This window comes from Phyllobates terribilis, unplaced genomic scaffold (assembly GCF_046119375.1).
Source record: "Phyllobates terribilis strain yellow unplaced genomic scaffold, ASM4611937v1 Scaffold_4__5_contigs__length_816908805, whole genome shotgun sequence".
Classification (NCBI taxonomy): Eukaryota; Metazoa; Chordata; class Amphibia; order Anura; family Dendrobatidae; genus Phyllobates; species Phyllobates terribilis.
The window spans coordinates 84,759,232-84,783,366 of record NW_027362764.1 but is presented as its reverse complement, the minus strand read 5'-3'; the positions used below and the strand labels follow the sequence as shown (position 1 = coordinate 84,783,366).

The window sequence follows — 24,135 nt, the reverse complement described above, 5'->3', positions numbered from 1 at the left end:
CACCTCTCTGATCAGTGTCTGGGGCTGTGGTTGGTGCTGCTCAAAAAGTTGATAGTCAACAGATTAAGAAACTCACATTCCATGGATGGAGCTTATGACTGTTATTTAAGAGAAGGACGGCTGTATTGGTTACTTTTATATATATATATATATATTTATTATTATTTATTATTATTATTATTATTAATAATATTTATTTATTCTTTGAAATGTCAAATATATTTTTGTACATTTTGAGTTGTCTGGTTATTCTCACTTTAACAGATGAAAGTAAACAAATGAGAGAGAAAAATTTAAGTTTTTTATTTAGTTGCATAATTATTCTAAACACAGAGATATTTTAAGAAAAACAATTCCTCTTTTACTTTCTTAAATATTAATTTTTATTAACCTTACAGATTGACCTACAGCACCGTAGTTGTTCAATAATAAAATGATCAAAAATACATATTGCCTAATAATTGTGCACTCAGTGTAGATGCATAAGTAAATACACATATACATACTTCAACATTTGTGGGAGTCAAAAGATACCACATTGCTTGATTGATGGATAACAGCTCCTCTGTCCTATGGCTCATCTTTAGCCGAGGAGAGTGATGCTCATGGCACTATATTTTATTGTGGTCAAGGCCACTCGGCAGGCACCGAGATATAGCTCCATCATGGTGGAGGCCACTCTGCAAAATCAAATGTGACTCCTGGGCTGCCAGACGATATTCACTAGTTTAATTGGCTTGAAATTTATGTATACACACCCAGTTAACTGTAGAAAATATGTGGCTTCTGCTACTTTACTACATTTTATACTTGAATTATTTGGACAACTCTAAATTATTAGGAACAAGGCGAAGAGGAAGACCAGCAAGCCGATGACTTGATACAATCCGGACAAAGGTGGAGAAGACCCTGGTGGACCCTATCTAGGCTTGCACAAGATCGATATTCCTACAGAGCATTTATCCAGCAAGTCACCATGGCTCGAGATCGAGCCCAAAGCCGTTAAATAATAATAAATTATTCATAATGGACCAGCCATCCAAGAACTGATAATATGTCTAGGAGCGTTATAAAGTCAGAACGCCTTCTATTAAAACCAACCATTGTCCCAAATGCTTATAACAATGATAACCAGATGAAAAGGCCGGATTGTGCTGCTTTCCCTCCATTATTTTTAATTTATGAGGATACTGCACTCTATCAAACGTTCGTCATATCTGACTATCAAAGCAAAACTGTGTTTCTTTCCATCATAAAAACAGTTGCGTGAAGTAAGTATAGTTTTCAGCACAATTCTTCTCCATCTGCACAAAGTGTCCTTGGCGGCCTTTGTGGGTTTTTTTTCCCTTCTTTTTTTAAGGGAAAAACTCGCCTGACTTTCATCTCCGTGTTGTAAAGGCCTGACAGTATACAGAATCCCGGGTCACCCTCCAACAGTTCCCCGAGCTTTGTGTAATGCTGCAGCGCACATTACTTTCCAAGCTGAGTAATAGCATTGTCACTGCGGGAGGAGAGGAAAACACTGCTTTTTATAAGAATATTTGTGGAAGCGAAGGAATGAATCACTGGCTTAGCAAAAAAAAATAATAAAAAAAATAAATGTGGTTATTCCCTTGTTGTGTGGCCAAATTGACTGTTCATGGAGTTTCCTGAGTTTCCTCCTTATTCGTCCCTTAATTATTGAAGACAGTTTTATTGTACGCTTCATCTATGAGGTCATGTCAGACGACACCGCGAGATTAAATTGGTGAAATCTCCCAGTCTTATCAGCACTGTCTGCAATGAAGAATATTAAGCACTGAGTGCACTTGTTGTAAATGAGGGGTGTCTTGCCAGGTTTTCCTTTCTGGAACTTATTGCATGTCTGTAAAGCTGCTCACCTTGTATCGTAGCAGCCATGTCTGGAGTTTAGTGTGAGCATTAGGGTGGATTCACACATTGCAGATCTGCTGCAGAAATTTCTGTGACTGTCCCGTACATCTAAATGGAACTTGTATGAATTCAAACGCTTTATTCCATAATAACCCAATTCCGATGTGGGACTATACCCTAATTGTTCATTGCTTTTAAGCAATGGATAAATCATTGGATTGCTCACATAATTCTCATGTGAATGTATAACCTGATCTGTGGTTTACATTATTACTTATCTATTGATCTAGCTTACTCTTTATTTCTGGGTCTACTTTGCCAACCTGTGGATTATTTCACAGTGGTTACATACTATATCCTATTTACAACCATTTTTTTCCTTCTGGAACTTCAAGTTGCTTTCTAAAAAAAAAAAGAAAGAAAAAAGAGGTAACTTTCTGTGTAGTCTGGGTAACAAATGACCATTTATTTATAGATATATGTGTCTCCATGGTAACAGACTACAAACGAACCCTGTGTAGTCTGATCCTACTCTCATGTCATCTCTCCACCAATACTTGCTTTACCTATGAAATATTTTGTTCAGTTAGTCATCATTTGGGCACTAAGTCCATTCACTTAAAACTTTTAAAAATAAGTAAAAAAAGGCAACATAAGGGCTCATCCACAATGTTCGTTTTTCACATACTTTATGCTGGCAGAGTTTATTTCTGACTGCATACTGACACATTGGGGCTTTTCACATGTCAATTGTATTTTGATGGCCGATGGTCCTCATAAATAAAAAAAAATCAGAGACTTGTGCTACTTTGGTTCTCATATGCCGACTAAACACGGGGGCATGCGGGGGCATTTATGCATATAGCATTTATGCATACTTTATCGAAGTGCCATAATCTATCAAAGTGCCTCGGCAGTTAGATATGGCATTGCTAATATTCATCTTTCTTCTCTTCTTACAGGTATATATTTCTCACTCCTGTACTATGTGTTATCTATTCTGAAAACTGCATTGTACCTCCGTGTTCCTTGCAATGCTCTGCAGCTAATCACTGGTATATATTTCTCACTCCTGTACTATGTGTTATCTATTCTGAAAACTGCATTGTACCTCCATGTTCCTTGCAATGCTCTGCAGCTAATCACTGGTATATATTTCTCATTCATCTACTTTGTTTAACCCATGATACTTTAAGGTCATCACACTTACTTTAACAGTTTATGATCCATGTAGAGTTGCCAGTCTGTTTTTTTTTTCCTGCAGTTTTATGGTCACCTGTTGTCTTAAGCTAGTTGATTGATTGCTAACGAGTTAAATCTGTGTAGATCTAAGCAGATACGTCCCTATATATTGAGACATAGTCAAGGGGCAGCATTTATGCGGGGGGCATTTATGCATATAGCATTTATGCATACTTTATCGAAGTGCCATAATTTTTCAAAGTGCCTCGGCAGTTAGATATGGCAGTTAGACAGGGCAGGAGACAGGTAAGACATGCAAGACAATTAAACAAACTTGCTTCCAGGTCATCTGTTTTGCAAACAGTATTCACCATTTGTATTTGTGCCATTTACGTTCTGGCTGCTACAATCATCCACATTCACCGTTCTCCCACAAAGTCTGCACACTTCATCCATATTAACCCCTCTCTCCTCTCTTCTCCTATGTACAGCTGTCATGCTCTCTTCACAATGTTATGCCATACAGATCCATTCATTCCCACCATGCAACACAGGAAACGCTCTCACAAATCACTCAACCATCTGCTCACTCTCTGTATCTTCCTTCTCTTAGTCGCAGGTGATACTCCTAATCCAGGACCCTCCAGTAATAATAACACTAACTCTTTCCCTGTTACATTCAGAAACCCTGCTAATCTCATTAATATTCCCTGCATATCTTCTGTCTCATTCAACTGTGCCCTTTGGAATGCGCGCTCAGCATGTAATAAACTCTCTTACATCCATGACTTTTTCCTCTCTAATTCCCTCAACCTTCTGGCTCTCACTGAAACCTGGATCCAGCAGTCAGACACCACCGCCGCTGCAGCTCTATCCCATGGTGGCCTACACTTCTCTCATACTCCGAGACCTGACAACAGATCAGGTGGAGGTGTTGGTCTGCTTCTTTCAACAAAATGTACTTTTCAGATTATCCCCCCAGTACCCTCCCTTATCTTCCCTTCTTTTGTGTCCCCCACAGTCAGACTCTACCGGCCCTTCTCCCTGCGAGTGGCGGTTGTCTATCGCCCTCCAGGTCCCTCCCGTCAGTTCCTGGATCACTTTGCTGCCTGGCTTCCAAATTTTCTATCCTGCAACATCCCCACGATAATCATGGGAGACTTTAACATCCCAATTGGCAATCCTCTTTCCCCATCTGCCGCTCACCTTTTATCACTAACCTCCTCCTTCGGCCTTTCACAGCTTGCTAATTCTCCTACACATGAGGACGGGAACACATTGGGCCTGATCTTCTCCCGGCTTTGCTCAGTACATGTTTTTACTAACTCTTCCCTTCCACTGTCTGACCATAATCTTCTTTCATTCTCTGTTAAGAACTGTGACTCTACTCAAGACCCCCCCACTTTCCACACTTATAGAAATATACGTGCCATTAACACCCAGAAATTTATGAAAAAGTTGCAATCATCATTGGCCCCAATCTCCTCCCTCTCATGTCCCGACTCTGCATTGAAGCATTATAACGAAATAATGCTATGCGCCCTGGATGAAGCCGCACCTCCTACACAAAGAACAATTTGGCATAGACGGCGACAACCCTGGCACACACCTCAAACACGTCTTCTCCAGCGGTGTTCCAGGTGGGCTGAAAGGCTGTGGAGAAAATCTAATCTGCCCGAAGATTTCCTCCATTATAAATTTATGCTGAAAACATATAACTCTGCACTTCACCTCTCCAAACAAACCTACTTTAACAACCTCATAATCTCACTTTCCAATAATCCTAAACGACTCTTTGACACGTTTCATTCTCTCCTCAATCAAACAGCACAGGCCCCGATCACCGACCTCAGCGCAGACGATCTGGCCATTTATTTCAAAGAAAAAATTGACCATATCCGACAGGAATTTTTTTCCTATCCCAAAACGTTATGCATGCTCTCCCCCGCCACATTGTATCTTGCTCACTTTCTGATTTCGAACCAGTCACGGAAGATGAAGTGATCAGGCTCCTTGCATCGTCTCGCCCTACCACCTGCACCAGTGACCCTATTCCCTCACATCTCCTTCAGTCCCTTGCTCCAGCTGTCACCACTCACCTAACTAAAATTTTCAACCTCTCCCTCTCATCTGGTATCTTTCCCTCTTCTTTTAAACATGCCAGCATACATCCATTACTTAAAAAACCATCCCTTGACCAGAACTGCACGGCCGACTACAGACCTGTTTCCAATCTTCCCTTTATCTCTAAACTCCTGGAACGCCTGGTCCATTCCCGTCTAATCCGCTATCTCTCAGACAACTCTCTTCTTGACCCTTTACAATCTGGTTTCCGCTCTTTACATTCTACTGAAACTGCCCTCACTAAAGTCTCTAATGATCTACTAACAGCTAAATCTAATAGTCACTGCTTTGTGCTGATTCTCCTGGATCTCTCTGCAGCATTTGACACTGTGGATCACCAGCTCCTCCTCACTATGCTCCGCACTATTGGCCTCAAGGACACTGTTCTCTCCTGGTTCTCCTCCTATCTCTGACCGCTCCTTCTCGGTGTCTTTCGCCGGCTCCTCCTCCTCTCTCCTTCCGCTTACTGTCGGGGTTCCTCAAGGATCAGTCCTAGGCCCCCTTCTTTTCTCCTTATACACCGCTCCCATTGGACAAACAATCAGTAGATTCGGTTTTCAGTACCATCTCTATGCTGATGACACCCAATTATACACCTCTGCTCCTGACATCACCCCTGCATTACTACAAAAGACCAGTGATTGTCTTTCTGCTGTGTCTAACATTATGTCCTCCCTCTGTCTAAAACTGAATCTGTCAAAAACTGAACTACTCGTATTTCCTCCCTCCACTAACCTACCTGTGCCCGATATTGCCATTTCCGTTTGTGGCTCAACCATTACTCCCCAGCAACAAGCCCGCTGTCTTGGGGTTATTTTTGACTCAGATCTTTCTTTCACTCCTCACATCAAATCACTCGCTCGTTCATGTCATCTACACCTCAAAAACATCTCAAGAATCAGGACTTTTCTCACCTTTGACTCGGCAAAAACTCTTACTGTAGCTCTTATTCATTCTCGTCTGGACTACTGCAACTCTCTACTTATCGGGCTTCCTCTTACTAAACTCTCCCCTCTCCAATCAGTCCTTAACGCAGCAGCCAGGATCATATTCCTCGCCAACTGCTACACCGATGCCTCTTCCCTGTGCCAGTCATTGCGTTGGTTACCCATCCAATATAGAGTTCAATTTAAACTTATCACGCTTAACCACAAAGCGCTCCATGCTTCAGTACCCCCCTACATCTCCTCCCTTGTCTCAGTCTACCACCCTACACGTGCCCTCCGTTCTGCCAGTGACTTAAAACTAAAATCCTCCATAATCCGAACTTCCCACTCCCGTCTCCAAGATTTCTCGCGTGCTGCGCCAATTCTTTGGAATGCACTACCCAGGACAGTTCGATTAATTCCCAATACCCACAGTTTCAATCGGACCCTAAAAACCCATTTCTTTAGACTGGTGTATCGCCTCCACACACTATCTGTCCATCCCAGTTTCCGTCCCAGTTTTCCACCGTATTAAAACCTTCTTCAATTTCAGGTTCATACCAACCATGCACATAATAGCCTCGGTCAGGACTGCACACATACTGGCTGGCGACCAGTCCATGTATTATTTATCCTATTTAGTATATCAAGGCTGCATTATACAATATATGTACATTCTACCTTTTGTGTCTCCCCCATTTCCTCATAGACTGTAAGCTCGCCAGCAGGGCCCTCACTCCTTTTGATATGAGATATGCTTATTCTGTATTGTTTGTATAAGTCCCCCCTAAAATTTGTAAAGTGCTGCGGAATATGTTGGCGCAATAAAAATTATTATTATTATAAACACCCCCATTCAAGTGAATGGGTCGATGACAGCCTTTGTTTGTGTATGTCTGTTTTATACTGACTGGTGGTTAGAGGAAGCTTGTAAAACATCAATCATTTGTTTTTGTGCATTAAAGGATCCAGGTTTGGGTTTCAAGTCTGTGGTCACTCTGTGTGACTGTAGACTTGTAAATCCTCACAGCGCGTAATGTGCACACGGTCAGGATTCTCCAGCGTTAGGAGCAGGCGGAAGCTTGACCGCAAGCATGCAATTTGCATATATGCTGTCACTTTCCGACTAGACGTGCGTGGCCTCTCTCAATACAAGTGAATTGGGCGACGGGAAACGTGTTTAGTCGGAAGGTAGCCGGAAATATGCAAACAGCAAAATTGCTTTCAAATGACCACTCGTTCCTGGCACTGTCCGCCCTGTGAGGATTCACAAGTCTGCTGTCACATAGCGTGACTGCAGACTTTGCTCCAAGCCTGGACAACCCCTTTAAAGAATGGATGCGGTTAAAAACAGACACATGGACCAAAAACAGATGAAACTTTGATCCAGCACATTGATGAAAAATGGTCCTTTTTAGTGTATAAGAAGGAAAAACTAAAAAAAGTGAATTTGGCTCAAAGCTGGCTGCACATCTACATTTTGTGTTTTAATTGTAGGGTCAGTAAAAAGGAAAATGAGAGTGCCCAATCCATCACACAATAGACATAATGGCGTCTGGATTACTCCGTTGACATATAATACAACCCTTACTAGGTTAATTTACCTGTTGCAACACTAGGAAATCTCTGTGACCCCCGCTATTATTTATCAGATGAACAAGTGAAATAAAATAATAAAAAAAATAATAATGGAAATAGAATTTTATTTTGCAGATTGGCTAAAGAATCAAACTCATAGATTTGTTCTTATTGGTGATTTTCTTTTCAGTGCAATTCTGGTAAAATGTAATGAGGGTTGTGCCGTGTTGTGGTCTTACACAGGATCACATTCAATTCAATTACGTCATCCGTATAACCCAAAGAAATAAATCTGCTGATGTTTACAGGGCCCTCATGGCTGCGAAACAAGCAGAGCACCAGGCCATCATCTATTAAGCAAATCCCTAGACTGGCTTACTTCATGCCTGTAGTCCCTGGCTCATTGGAATAATGGATGTAATTGGGAATCGGAGTACAAGCCGGAGGTGTTCTACACCTAGCACCGGCCAAGCGAGCTTGGCACCGCCGCTCCTCCAGCTCAGTGTTGTGGTTCTCAGCCTGTGGCCCAATTCTCCACCAGAGATCCTCAGAGATCTCACAGATTGGCTTTTGGCAGCTCCGGCTGGTAGTCTGTTCATTCTCTATCACTGAGGCAGATTTGATGACCGATGAGAACAGTTTGGCCCACTTCTTGTCTGCCCAATTTCCCTCGAGCCTGAGCTTTCAATTTCCCAGACTTTTTCCTGTTTTAAAATTGTAGCAATTGCATTATTGTGTATTGTTTGTTTGAATGTATATAGGATAGACTGCTGGATTATCGCATCTCCTAAACCTCCGGTCACGTCGTGTAAATACCTACCCACATTAGAAAACAAGAATGGAAGGATTTTTAATTTTAATGTTTACAGCTCATGTAGTTTATTGGCTGTTGGTGCAGTCTATCAGCAGTGGCGGAGCATGCACAGACAGAGCTTGTAGGCGCTGATCTAAAGGTGCACACCGCCCCCCAAGAAGCATGTAATTAATGCACTATTGGACAGGAAACATGAGAATTATCCTTTAAAGGATCCATTACAAATTTCTCGGTGGAGGAGGAGGTCTTCTGAACTCCATGCCTTGATGGGCAGAGTTGTATTGGCAACAAAGGGGAACCTACATAAAATAAATAAATATGTGTGTGTATATACGCACACACACACACGCGCGACCAAAAGTTTTGCATTTTTTTTAAAATGTGAGGACTTCTGTGTGGTTGTTGTGATGCCATTTTCCTGGTGATGAATTGGAAGTGCATGGAGTTCTCATCATGCAAGACCTTAATTTTAACCAAAATGGTTTTGAATATAGGTATGGTCATTTAATTAAAGAAAACTGATGGCCAAAAGTTTTGCGTCTACTATTTATTGATCATAACATAGGGAGCAATTTATTGTTTAGAATTGCTTACAATGCCATAACTTGGTGTTCTGTAGCATAACCTCTTGCTTTAATTACTGCACCACAGTCACAGGGCAGTGAAGACACTCAGGTATTTAAGACATCTTGAGGGATCTTGCTCCATTCCATTTGCAAACAATTCATCTTTATTGCTATGGGTACGGGCCCCAACTCGTCGCCCTAACTCACCCCGAAGGTGCTCTATAGGGTGTAAATCAGGTGATTGGTTTGGCCATTATGACATGCAAACATTTTTCTTTGCTAACCAGTTTTTGACTATAAATTGGATGTGTGCTTAGGATCATGGTCTTGCTGTAATCTCCATCCCCTGCCTACTTTGGTTTTACCATGTGGCAGCATTTCATTCTCCAGTATATCCTTGTACATGTTAACTTTAATATTTCAGTTCTATGCAGAGGGCCAATGGCAGATGCAGAAAAGCAGCCCCAAACCATGACATTGCCTCCACCATGTTTCACTGTAGGTGTTTTGTACCTTACATCATTATGTTTTTTAAGTGGGCGGTATATATAGTGCTGCCATCACTGCCAAACAGATTGAACTTGGATTCATCCGACCACAACACCTCAGACCAATCTGTTTCCTTCCATTACCTGTGTTCTTTGGCAAACTCAAGTCGGGAATTGGATGTTTCGCCCCCGGGTACATTTTGCCCCCGGGTACATTTCGCCCCCGCACATTTCATCCCCAGCATTTGGCCCCCAGGATGTTTTGACCCCGCACATCTCACCCCCGCACATATTGCCCCCAGTTCGCCCCGTCCGGGGGCGAAACTTGCTGGGGCAAAATGTGCGGTGGCGAATCTTCCTTGGGGCGAAACTTCCTATAACCCTCAAGTCGGACCTTCCGGTTCTTTGCAGAGATGAAAGGCTTCTTGACTGGACCTCGTGCATTCAGCCCTACTGCTCTTAGCCATCGCACCACAGTATGGCGACTCACTTTGACTTCATATTCTTCCCTCATTTTGTGTGAAATCTGTACAGCACTTTTATGGACATCAGATACTGACTTTTTCTTAATGTGATCAACTCTGGAGGAAGTTTTCCATGGTCGTCCACTTCTAGGTTTGTCAGCTGTTCCATAACCTTCTTTATCTTTCTTTAATATACGTTACACTTGAATTCCATAGCTCCTCTTTTTGGCTTTTGCCTGACTTCACTCTTAGAATAATAAGCTTCCTGACATCTGGTGATAAATTTGGCTTTGTCTTTGCCATGTTTTAACCAAAAAACACACACAAAAAAAATTTAGGCAAAATTCGACTACCCATGACAAAATATGCAAAACATTTGGCCCAGCAAATGTTGAAAACTAAGATATAAAGGGATAAAACAACATCAAACACAATCTTCTTCCTTGTAGCTGACAGCCATTTGCTTCTGGTTTACGAAGATCACAAGGAAAATGGCCTCACAACAACCAGACAGAAGTAATTACGTTTTAAAAAAAAAATGCTAAACTTTTGGTCGCCACTGTATATGTGTGTGTGTGTGTGTGTGTGTGTGTGTGTGTGTGTGTGTATGTGTATATATATATTATGTGTATAAAATGTGTGTATATATACCAAACTTAGACATAGAGTTTCCACTGATATTTTTTGTTTGCCATTAAAAACTAAAGAAAAACATACTATATAATTTTGCTTGACCACCCGAATGCAATTTATACAGTGGGTATGGAAAGTATTCAGATCCCTTTAAATTTTTCACTGTTTCATTGCAGCCATTTGGTAAATTCTAAAAAGTTCATTTTTTTTCTCATTAATGTACACTCTGCACCCCATCTTGACTGAAAAAAAATCAGAAATGTAGACATTTTTTCCAATTTATTAAAAAAAGAAAAACTGAAATATCACATGGTCATAAGTATTCAGACCCTTTGCTCAGTTTTGAGTAGAAGCCCCCTTTTGAGCTAGTACAGCCATGGGTCTTCTTGGGAATGATGCAACTAATTTTTCACACCTGGATTTGGGGATCCTCTGCCATTCTTCCTTGCAGATCCTCTCCAGTTCTGTCAGGTTGGATGGTGAACGGTGGTAGACAGCCATTTTCAGGTCTCTCCAGAGATGCTCAATTGGGTTTAGGTCAGGGCTCTGGCTGGTCCAGTCAAGAATGGTCACAGAGTTGTTTTGAAGCCATTCCTTTGTTATTTTAGCTGTGTGCTTAGGGTCATTGTCTTGTTGGAAGGTGAACTTTCGGTCAAGTTTGAGGTCCAGAACACTCTGGAAGAGGTTTTCATCCAGGATATATCTGTACTTGGCCGCATTCATGTTTCCTTCAGTTGCAACTAGTCGTCCTGTCCCTGCAGCTGAAAAACACCCCCAGAGCATGATGCTGCCACCAACATGTTTCACTGTAGGGATTGTATTGGGCAAGTAATGAGCAGTGCCTGGTTTTCTCCACACATACCGCTTAGAATTATCACCAGAAAGTTCTATCTTCGTCTCATCAGACCAGAGAATCTTATTTCTCATAGTCTGGGAGCCCTTCATGTGTTTTTGAGCAAACTCTATGTGGGCTTTCATATGTCTTACACTGAGGAGAGGCTTCCGTCAGGCCACTCTGCCATAAAGGCCCGACTGGTGGAGGGCTGCAGTGATAGTTGACGTTGTGGAACTTTCTCCCATCTCCCTGCTGCATCTCTGGAGCTCAGCCACAGTGATCTTGGGGTTCTTCTTTACCTCTCTCACTAAGACCCTTCTCCCATGATTGCTCAGTTTGGCTGGACGACCAGGTCTAGGATGACTTCTGGTGGTCCCAAACCTCTTCCATTTAAGCATTATGGAGGCCACTGTGCTCTTAGTAACCTTGAGTAATGCAGAAATTCTTTTGTAACCCTGGCCAGATCTGTGCCTTGCCACAATTCTGTCTCTGAGCTCCTTGGGCCGTTCCTTTGAGCTCATGATTCTCATTTGGTCTGACATGCACTGTGAGCTGTGCGGTCTTATATAGACAGGTGTGTGCCTTTCCAAATCAAGTCCTATCAGTTTAATTAAACACAGCTGGACTCCAATGAAGGAGTAGAACCATCTCAAGGAGGATCACAAGGAAATGGAAAGCATGTGACTTAAATATGAGTGTCTGAGAAAAGGGTCTGAATACTTATGACCATGTGATGTTTCAGTTTTTCTTTTTTAATAAATTAGCAAAAAGTTCTCTTTTTTTCAGTCAAGATGGGGTGCAGAGTGTACTTTAATGAGAAAAAAAATGAACTTTTTAGAATTTACCAAATGGCTGCAATGAAACAGAGTGAAAAATTTAAAGGAGTCTGAATACTTTCCGTACCCACTGTATATTTAATATAAATTATTATATAAAATTAAATGTATATATTGCTTTTGGGTGGTCAAGCAAAATTATATACTATGTTTTTGTTTATTTTGTAATGGCAAAAAAATATATATCAGTGGAAACTCCGTTTCTAAATGGGGTTATCCAGGAGTTACCGTATAAATTGATGACCAAGCAATATTTAATCAGTCTGACACACAGCACCCTCAGCCACTGGTGGACACAGAGAAAAGACCCCTGTGCAAGGACGATATATCGGTCATTTACAGTCTAATATTTCATCATAATACACAATTCCACCTGCTTTGGCTGCACCAATGATATGCCCGTACCTGCCCCCTTGCTCTTTGCAGCTACCGCGGCAGCTGGGTGTACGCAGTGTACAGACTTGGAACAACACAACGCCATACACTGTGTAGTGGCCGTTCTCTGTTACTGCAACTCAACTCCTACTCGCTTTTATCGGTTATCACTAGTTGGGACAAGTTAATAGAATGATAGAGGACATATCAAGCACTTGTGACAGTATACGTAATTTTTTAGGTAGTGAACATTAATGGTTGTCCTCTAAACTTGATTTCCCTGAGCCTTGTGCAGATGGCAGTGGCTGGCCCCCAGACTGGCTGGTTTGGAGTAGTGTACATTACAAGCCTGGTGTTTGCTTTGTCAAGTGTTAATGTACAGCTCCCATCAGGGGGTGTTATTTTAACCTGTCGCTCGTAGCACTATGCAATTTTTACATGTCCTGGTAAATTATGATCCTGGTGGAGCTAATGTACAAAACAATGTTACCTTTGATGCAGAATGATCCGTTCATTTAGAATGATGATAAATTCGCTCGTCTGTGACAGCCTAGAATTAAAATGACAAATCAGGCTTTCCATTGAATGACTGAAGGACCGAAAAAAATGATCGTCAGTCGAGGCAATTCCCCTTGCCGCTCGGTTCCTTCTCCCCTTGTCTTCTCTGTCTAATCACACGTAATTTTTCCTTCCTTGATTTAAGTACCTATGCCACAATCAGATGTATATCACTGCACACTTACTTCAGGATGGTAATTGGCTCCTTCATTTAGAGGTGACGGATTTTCTGTGGAACTCAGACTCACAAACTTTATAAAGTTTAAGAAAGAATTTTGACGTTGGATAAAGTGGCGTAACTTGCGGCGTCACTGCAGGATTTACTGTACAAATTATGTCTGTGTTCTTTTTAGGTAAAAGCTGCCTAAATCGTGTAGAGCGAATTGGCCCCCTGGATTTGTACAGCTGACTCTTCCCTTGACTTACGGCTGTCGCATTATCTTCTCCCTGTGCGGTTGTTGTGACTGTCTGCAGCCATGCCAGCTTTATCGACGGGCGCTGGAAGTGACTCCGGTAAGTGTGAGTGGTATAAGTCAACTCAAAAGTATCTTTCCAAGTAATCGTTTTGGTATAACGATCAACAGAGGTCACAATGGTCAAACTCCCATAGGTTAGTCATTTAGCCTAGCAAAATATCTTCAATGTCTTTAGTGAGACCACCCTGTCATGTGCCCCACTACTGGCATCATGGCTACCACTGCTGTAGGTCTCCAAACACATTAGACTAATGGTAGCTGAGCCCGCCAGTATCGGCAGGTTCGGTCAACAGTAAGGATGCAGCATGTCCAATTTCGGACTGCCAATCCTAAGAAATAAGCTGTCATCAAAGATTCACATTAGAGTTCTAGGCCCATGTAGGTGTACCTGGGCCTTTTTCTCTCTCGCTCCCCCTTTTTCTCTTTCTCGCTCCCCCCTTTTCTCTTTCTCGCTCCCCCCTTTTCTCTTTCTCGCTCCCCCCTTTTCTCTTTCTCGCTCCCCCCTTTTCTCTTTCTCGCTCCCCCTTTTTCTCTTTCTCGCTCCCCCTTTTTCTCTTTCTCGCTCCCCCTTTTTCTCTCTCTCGCTCCCCCTTTTTCTCTCTCTCGCTCCCCCTTTTTCTCTCTCTCGCTCCCCCTTTTTCTCTCTCTCGCTCCCCCTTTTTCTCTCTCTCGCTCCCCCTTTTTCTCTCTCTCGCTCCCCCTTTTTCTCTCTCGCTTCCCCTTTTTCTCTCTCTCGCTTCCCCTTTTTCTCTCTCTCGCTCCCCCTTTTTCTCTCTCTCGCTCCCCCTTTTTCTCTCTCTCGCTCCCCCTTTTTCGCCCTCTCGCTCCCCCTTTTTCGCCCCTCTCTCGCTCCCCCTTTTTCGCCCCTCTCTCGCTCCCCCTTTTTCGCCCCTCTCTCGCTCCCCCTTTTTCGCCCCTCTCTCGCTCCCCCTTTTTCGCCCCTCTCTCGCTCCCCCTTTTTCGCCCCTCTCTCGCTCCCCCTTTTTCGCCCCTCTCTCGCTCCCCCTTTTTCGCCCCTCTCTCGCTCCCCCTTTTTCGCCCCTCTCTCGCTCCCCCTTTTTCGCCCCTCTCTCGCTCCCCCTTTTTCGCCCCTCTCTCGCTCCCCCTTTTTCGCCCCTCTCTCGCTCCCCCTTTTTCGCCCCTCTCTCGCTCCCCCTTTTTCGCCCCTCTCTCGCTCCCCCTTTTTCGCCCCTCTCTCGCTCCCCCTTTTTCGCCCCTCTCTCGCTCCCCCTTTTTCGCCCCCTCTCTCGCTCCCCCTTTTTCGCCCCCTCTCTCGCTCCCCCTTTTTCGCCCCCTCTCTCGCTCCCCCTTTTTCGCCCCCTCTCTCGCTCCCCCTTTTTCGCCCCCTCTCTCGCCCCCTTTTTCGGCCCCCTCTCCCCCTTTCCTCTCTCGCGTGCTCTCTCCCCCTTTCCTCTCTCGCGCGCTCTCTCCCCCTTTCCTCTCTCGCGCGCTCTCTCCCCCTTTCCTCTCTCTCCCCTGGACTGTAAAATGTACTTCCAGGAAAAGTCCGTTTTCAGAGTTCAGTTCCGGTACAAACTCCGAATTTTACAGTTCGGGTACGCTCATCTCTAGCAGCTGGCCATAAAACGTGGTGTTAAAACACCAATGCAAGTATTTTGCAGAGCTAAAAGCCTCAGAATTCTGTCGCAATTTTCTCCAAGTTTCCCTCCACATTTATTATGTGTTTTTGACATTTTCTATGCCAGATCCGATAAGGGCCATGACTTAGCGGGAAGGGGAGTGACATATTATGTTACACAAGGTGCTAAAATATTGGTTGAAATTTCTGGTAGAAAGTAGACCCAATATTCGGTAGACTAGGCGATCAAAAGGTGTGCAGAGTTATCATCTAGCCTGAGACACTATGATAAATCTGGAGCATTTTAGTTGCTCCCTACTTTAAAAGTTATTCTCAATTGCCCCATGATGGGGTGCTAAAAAAAGAAAGTAAGTAAAATCCTACACTTGTTTCCCTGACCATCACTGCTTTCCTGCACTCGCTAATGTGTCCTCTACCAGTGTCGGTGTGTCATCATCCAGAAAGGGCGGTCACTGATAGACTGCAGCTCTTGCATGCTGAATGTGAAAGAGCGACATCGGTTTGGGAATTGAGTATCAGATTTTGCTTTTTTTCCCCTACCAGGGGTCCATTGAGAATAATTTCTGAGGTAGGGGAACAGCCCCTTTAAAATTGTATAGTTTAAAACTTGCGTGTCATCAGATTTCAAAGTACAAGCTGTATACTGTACATTATTATAAGAGGCGGCCCTTTTCAACTAACTATACCCAGTAGGCTCAGTGAAGTATAAAAAAAACAAACGGAGCTTTACTCCCTCCCCAATGTCCACTGCTGTGTCTCCGCCACTGCCCCATACTTTGTTGATTGGCTGCAGTGTTAACGGCACGTTGACATCCCTGCAGCCAATCACTAAGCTCAGCTGCCAGGCGGATGTAGACTGCATGAGCTGCTTAGCTCAAGTACTGTTTCCAGAACGGTTTGGATTTTTCAGACACCACTGAACCTATGGGCTAAACTTAATTAAAGGGGACTACCGATTTAAATAGATCTCCTAGACCTGATGAAGCTGATGTACTTACTGTGAAAATCCATGTCAGCAGGGCTATATAATTTTAATATTAAGGTCAGCAAGATCTCATTTTAATATCAACCAGTAAATATGCAGCTATCCTAACATGGATTTTCACAGTAAGTAGACCAGCCTCATCAGGTTTAATGGCTATATTAAACTCTACCTTCGGCTGTTAAAGGCACTTGATGGCTGATTAAATCGGCCATCGAGTGCGAGGTAAGATGCAGGCTCAGCATCGGAGCCCGCATCAAAGGCAGGAACACGACTTTTGACGTAAATATAGTGGTTGTCTGGGACTTAAACATTGATGGCCTATCTTTAGGATAGGGCATCAATGTCTGATCGATGGCTGTGCGACAACTGGTGTCGGCAGCAGCCGGAACTTCTCAGTTACGGAGTGGCACAGCTCTTTTGACATAATAGTAGCTGGGGCGGATTTGCAATACCTGGCTGCAGCCATTATCCAGTCGATGGAGCTGTGCAGATCCATAACTGAGCAGTTCCGGCCAATAACTGGAACAGCTGATCATCGGGTGTGCTTGGTGTCACTGTCTCTCCTCCTTTGATCAGACATTGGTGACTTGTCCGAATGATGAGACATCAATGTTAAAGTTCCGGACAAACCCTTTTAACTCTAAGTCTGCAATGCTCCTTAAAGATGGTCGGTCAGCTTGCTTGTTTCTTTTAATAGATACTTGCATTCTCTATGCTGGAGCATTTTATTCTTTGAACTATGTTTGTGCAGTTCCTCTTTTATTTTTCCTGGAAATGTCGGAGTAAATTTGGGAACTTTGGGTGTAAGCATGTGGCCATATGCAGCTGTTTTCTGTGTGGCAGAAACATTGTGCAACTGCAGTGGTTTGTTTCATAATCATACGGTAAGTGACCCACTGCGGTCAGACAGCATTTCGGCTGTATGGACAGTTGCAGTCTTCCCCTTGTCAGTGAAGTGAGTACCTACCTTGTCTCGTAGTGTCCAAAGAGGGCCGACATGTCAGGCTGTATAGAGACCTATCCTGTTAGCAAGTAGGATGGTAATACCCAATTGTCAATTTATACATATGTGTCAAGGAGGATTAAAAGTGTAACTGCACAAGTAAAAAAAATAATGCTCCATTAATTAATATTCTATGAGGAATACCATAAAAAAGTGTCCGTAGATCCAGAAGGCCTCGTAAATGACAGACTCCACTATCGGGTTCTTTACAGCGTGTTACCTCAGTGTGCGACAGGTACAGAAGTGTAAGGAGTGTATTATGGATGAAGTCTCTGCTCCAAGCCCAATGAGGCATGGCCCGGTAACTTGCCAGTTTATTGGGGTCGTCTAGTGATCCCGCCTGAATTCAGAAAGAGAATGAAGTAACACTGACTTGCTTTTGACAAAGTGGAAAATGTAAGCATTGCTGTGTCCTTTTTATGAATACTATTAAACTTTACGGTGTTGTTCTGGGCTTCGGATCTATGTTCTTCAGTGTTTAATACCCCCAGGTTGCCGTAAAAAAGGACTTTTGCCCAAGTTGAATTTTGGTATATCTTACACAAATACAGACAAATATTTAATGAAAATGCACATTCTTGTGTTTTATAAGGTAGACGCTCACTTTCTGCGTACGGACGGAGTTCTTGCTTTCAAGTATGTAAAAAAAAAGTGATGTAACACAAGGGCCATATTTTTAATCATTTAACAGCCCTTTATAGCTTCCACAGACCTGTTCTAATAATGAAGCTATGAGGGATATGACAAGAATGGGCGATATTGGATTTCTCTAGACTAACAGTAAATTTTTCCACTCTGATGTCAAGAATGTTGAGCATCTGGAAAGTGCAGTGAATGAATGGCGGAGGAACAGTTTCTGAATATTTTTTTATTTTTTTTTTCGTTTGAAGAATTCTTCTCGAAGGAACAAGTTGTTTCATATACTTTATAATATTCCTGTTGGTAAAATGCTTTGGTTGAACATACTTCTGGGTGTCCACGAGAGGTTTTTCCAAACTTGCTGGTGGGCCTTTATAATGTGGAGACCGAGCATGTTCACAAGGTTGTCCCATTAAAAACATAACACCTATGCACAGGATAGATGATCAATGTGTGGCGGATGGGGTCAAACCTCTGGACCCCCACTAATCTCATGATCTGGAAGTGGTGAGGGTCCCAAAATCCCCTGTGTAAATGTAGCTGCAGTGAGCATGTGTGACCACTGATCCCTTCAATGTCTATTGTGGAGACTTTCGGACCCTCATTCTCCCAACTGGTGGGGTTCCCAGTTGTCAGAATCCCATCATTCATACATATATCATGCGTCCTTGTTTATCAGATCCATGTTTCAATGCTACTGAAACCAGTTTTAAGGATTCAGATTTCTTCCTTAGCCCTGTATCTTAATATCCAGGCCAAGGCAGAGTACCATGTTTTTTGGACTGCAGGATCCACTTTACTATAAGGCGTGCCTCAGTTTTTGACAGCAGAAAATAGGAAAAACATATTTCCTACTAATTAAATCTTCCCTGGCAGTGTAAAGAAGTGGTGGGGTCAATATCACTAATTTTAATACTCTAGGGTATAATAGATAGGGAAATAGATCTATATCGTTAGTGCTTATCTTCTGCATGTGTATTACATACATCTAGCTTTATAGCACACACATTATGTACACTCTCTGCACCACACACATTTACACAACACTGCTGCATGCAGCCCTGCTGTCTATACACATACACACATACACACATACACACATACATACATACATACATACAGTACAGACCAAAAGTTTGGACACATCTTCTCATTTAAAGGATTTTCTGTATTTTCATGACTATGAAAATTGTACATTCACACTGAAGGCATCAAAACTATGAATTAACACATGTGGAATTATATACTTAACAAAAAAGTGTGAAACAACTGAAAATATGTCTTATATCCTAGGTTCTTCAAAGTAGCCACCTTTTGCTTTGATGACTGCTTTGCACACTCTTGGCATTCTCTTGATGAGCTTCAAGAGGTAGTCACCGGAAATGGTTTTCACTTCACAGGTGTGCCCTGTCAGGTTTAATAAGTGGGATTTCTTGCCTTATAAATGGGGTTGGGACCATCAGTTGTGTTGTGTAAAAGTCTGGTGGATACGCAGCTGATAGTCCTACTGAATAGACTGTTTGAATTTGTATTATGGCAAGAAAAAAGCAGCTAAGTAAAGAAAAACGAGTGGCCATCATTACTTTAAGAAATGAAGGTCAGTCAGTCCGAAAAATTGGGCAAACTTTGAAAGTGTCCCCAAGTGCAGTTGCAAAAACCATCAAGCGCTGCAAAGAAACTGGCTCACATGAGGACTGCCCCAGGAAAGGAAGACCAAGAGTCACCTCTGCTTCTGAGGATAAGTTTATCCGAGTCACCAGCCTCAGAAATCGCAGGTTAGCAACAGCTCAGATTAGAGACCAGGTCAATGCCACACAGAGTTCTAGCAGCAGACACATCTCTTCAACAACTGTTAAGAGGAGACTTTGTGCAGCAGGCCTTCATGGTAAAATAGCTGCTAGGAAACCACTGCTAAGGACAGACAACAAGCAGAAGAGACTTGTTTGGGCTAAAGAACACAAGGAATGGACATTAGACCGGTGGAAATCTGTGCTTTGGTCTGATGAGTCCAAATTTGAGATCTTTGGTTCCAACCACCGCGTCTTTGTGCGACACAGAAAAGGTGAACGGATGGACTATACATGCCTGGTTCCCACCGTGAAGCATGGAGGAGGAGGTGTGATGGTGCGGGGGTGCTTTGCTGGTGACACTGTTGGGGATTTATTCAAAATTGAAGGCATACTGAACCAGCATGGCTACCACAGCATCTTGCAGCGGCATGCTATTCCATCCGGTTTGCGTTTAGTTGGACCATCATTTATTTTTCAACAGAACAATGACCCCAAACACACCTCCAGGCTGTGTAAGGGCTATTTGACCAAGAAGGAGAGTGATGGGGTGCTACACCAGATGACCTGGCCTCCACAGTCACCAGAACTGAACCTAGTCGAGATGGTTTGGGGTGAGCTGGACCGCAGAGTGAAGGCAAAAGGGCCAACAAGTGCTAAGCATCTCTGGGAACTCCTTCAAGATTGTTGGAAGACCATTTCCGGTGACTACCTCTTGAAGCTCATCAAGAGAATGCCAAGAGTGTGCAAAGCAGTCATCAAAGCAAAAGATGGCTACTTTGAAGAACCTAGAATATAAGACATATTTTCAGTTGTTTCACACTTTTTTTTATTAAGTATATAATTCCACATGTGTTAATTCATAGTTTTGATGCCTTCAGTGTGAATGTACAATTTTCATAGTCCTGAAAATACAGAAAAATCTTTAAATGAGAAGGTGTGTCCAAACTTTTGGTCTGTACTGTACATGCACAGTTCTGTTACATACACACCATACAAATGCAACTGTTACTACACACACACACACATACATACATACATACATACATACATACATACATACATACATACATACATACATACACAGTTCTGCTACATGCGCATACACAATTCCCCAAACTAAGCCATGACGGTTGCATTGCGACATTACATCTAACGATCACCAAATTTACAACCTGCTACCTACCACTACATGACCATCATCGGATATAGTGTCGCAATGCAACCCCGCAATCTTCATGTTACATGGTTATTTGCGCAATGTAGTCGCTAGCCTTAATAAGTTGCCATAAAAAAATAATGTAAAAACAAATACAGCTTTATTGGGGATGTCAATTGAATAATAAACGTACAACGACCATTTTTCAATACATCATAAAAAATGTCCTCCTTGTGGTTTAGTGGCCTCTGAGAGGGACAACACCCAATAAACATTTAATAATGGACAAAACAAGAGATGGGATGTAACCTCAGCTTGGAGGAATCTATTTATACCATGGAAAACAATGAGGTCCTGATAAATCAAAGAGATAATGCCACAAATCCGGCGTAAAACACTTTGAAAAGTCACAGTGTCAAAACATAGTTTTTGTGACTTTTCATTCCAGTTTCCGACATTTCCACCAAAAATGGGCGTGGCGCTGCCCGCTCGTCCAATTCATGATGAGCTGTGGCGCACCTGACTGGAGTAAGATTTGTGACGAGGCGTACAGAGACACACGCCACTTTTAAGATGTGCCCGATTCATTAGGAGACATACACCTCTTATTCCACCAGGCCCCCTATCAAGACCATAGTCCTCGGGGAAGTTCTAGCAATATATCTAGATGTGCTTTACGGTGTGTTCACACCCTGTGTTTTTTCTATGTGTTTTTATAAAAGAACAAAAAACTCTGCATAGTACAGAAGTAGCAAAGTAAATGAGATTTCTGCGTATTTTTTTATCTTGCGGATTTGAACAGTCAAAGCTTTTTTTTCTTTAAATCTGCAGCCCTGTGTTTTTTCGGCGTTTTTCATCCATATAAAGGAATGATGAGAAAAAGCATGAAAAATGTAAGTGTTTTACGAAGTGTAAAATACTGCTTTTGGTGCAGAAAAATCTGCTGCAAATTCTGAACGTGTGCACATACCCATAACTGACTGAAACGCAAAAAACAGCGGCAATCTCTGAGCCACACAGGCTTCTCCAAACAGCACCTGCCATCTGCGGATCCATGCGGCCGACACATTTCCATCACTGCCCTGCGCCCTAATGAGCTCCGATACTCTAGAATAAGAAATTGCTCATAAAGCAAGGACCTGACATAATATTTTTAGTGACTCCGGTATGAGCTTATGTGGAGGCTGGGAGTCGTTTATTTTGTGAAATGTCCCATTAAGTGCGCTGACACTTATTGCATCCAGAGGTGAAAGCTCCGACAGTCCACTCCATTATATGGCAGTATCTTTGTGTGTGTTTCCATGTACCTGCCAAAGATCTCTTGACTCTGCGTCCTTCGAGGAGCATGTAAAACATTCGTCTTGATAAGTCGGGCTGCATTCTTTCCTACTGCTCGGTGCATTGTCGGGGTCACAATCAGTTTATCCACTCTTGCGTAATCCATACTTGGGGGGGATTCATGACGATTTTGTTTTCATAGACTACGCGGGCAGTGACTTCTGTTAGCGCTCTGTCCTGGGCTTCTTTCAGTACGTCTATATGTCTCCTTTGCTCTGACCGTCTCTGATAGATCTTGCTGTTTAATCCTCCGCAAAACTGATGGAAAAACAAATTTTGCACTCAGCACTGTGATCATGGACTAATTCTCCGATTTTGCAACTGTTAGGATACGTCTCGCCTGTCAAGATTCGCTGTTTGAGCACCATGATGATTAGCGCATATATTGTATATGATGCATCTGACATTTCTGGCGGAGGTTTCATATCCAAATATCATTGATTGCACAGAGTTAAATCTCAAGTCATCTAGTTTACAGCTGTGTATTTTATGACTAGTATATTTATTAGAAGAGAAGGAGGTAGGAGAGAGTGGGAGGGTTAGAGCTGTTCACACTGGTATCATAGATGAATCCATTGCCGTCCCTGGTGGTGATTGCAGCTGACAGAGAGAAAAATGACAAAGGGCATCCTAGTACGCCAGAAACACATCAGGTGTTGAGGTTTTTTTAATTTTTAATGGACTTTTAACTTGTTTGAATAAACTTACATTTTTATCCAGTTGGTTGTGCTGGAAACTACCCTTGTTTTTCTCTATATTTATAAGGACTAATCCAGTCTCATAGGATAGAGTGTAAACAAGAATAAAAATATTGATCATCCATGGCTTCTGTTCTCCCCTTCTCCCATGACAGCACCACCTGAGAGAGGGTATCCGCCCAACAAGGACAGGAACCTACTGAATAAAAAGGCGGTAACTCTCTTCCGCAACAGTTTTTGGTTCCTGTCCTTGATGGGAGCCTCTCTAGGTGGTGCCTCGCATATCTGATCGTGGGGTCTGGAGCGTGGATCCCGGGATCGATGCGGCCTGGAGGCCGTGAAGAGGCAGCAGATGGGACCTCTGGTTTCTTGCTGGCACCTGGGTCTGCGTGCGCGGAGGTGCGTCCCGCCCTGTGACGTAGCTTGCCGGAAGTCCGGGCTGCGCACGCGCGGGGCCGCATCGCGCCCTGGCACGAGTGCGCTGGAAGCCCGGGTTTGCTCATGCGCGTGGTGTGATTCAGCATGGCGCATCCCCGTTCGCAAGCGCGCCGGGAGCCGCTGGGTCTTTTTTTATATATAAAAAAAAAAAAAGGGAGAGAGCATGCTGCCTCCGGAAGGGGAGGGGCCCAAAGGAGGTGGAGCCCTTATATGCTTTATAAAGATGGAAAGCTAACAAGATGGCGGTGTCTGCATCCCCTTCATCATGAGTGAGGAGCCGCAGTCACCTGGGCAGCAGCTGTCACCGCCGCAGCAGGAAGAACAGCAGCAGCCACAGCCGCCTAAGCAGCGTAAACAGCTCAAGCAGAATGTAAAACAACCTGAGCAACATCGGGAGTCTTCCCATCATCAGAGCCACAGCAGTGGGGGCCATACAAGTGCCGGCAGAACCGGTCAGAAAAAATCATCTCGAGAGTCCACCTCCACCAGATGGGGAGCTTTCATGTGCACGGCAACCACCGCCTCCGGTACCCTAGTCTGAACGGCAGTGTGGTGAGTGATCTTCGTGGAAGTTCACCTTAGTAATGTGCTCTTCTCTGTTTTTTCTCTTTTTCTCTTTTCATTTCTTTCTGGGGTAGGAACCTAAAAAGAGTAGTTCTAAAAATAGCAATAAAGAATGTGCTTTATGTAAAGTTAGCCTTCCCAGCTCCTACGCTAAGAACCTTTGCTCTGATTGTATCCAGAAAACTATAGCTGAGGAG

The 24,135-nt window shown here is 43.1% G+C and overlaps 1 protein-coding gene across 2 annotated transcripts in view; it reads left to right on the top strand.

The window, feature by feature from the left end:
• The window catches only part of MPP7 (MAGUK p55 scaffold protein 7), a 381,349-nt gene that overhangs the window by 124,326 nt on the left and 232,888 nt on the right, over positions 1 to 24,135 (top strand). For both annotated transcript variants that reach the window (XM_073677586.1, XM_073677588.1), the window contains exon 3: positions 13,605 to 13,764. In XM_073677586.1, coding sequence (XP_073533687.1) covers positions 13,728 to 13,764 — 37 coding nt within the window. In that variant the 5' untranslated portion in view covers positions 13,605 to 13,727. The remainder of the gene's footprint in view (positions 1 to 13,604; positions 13,765 to 24,135) is intronic.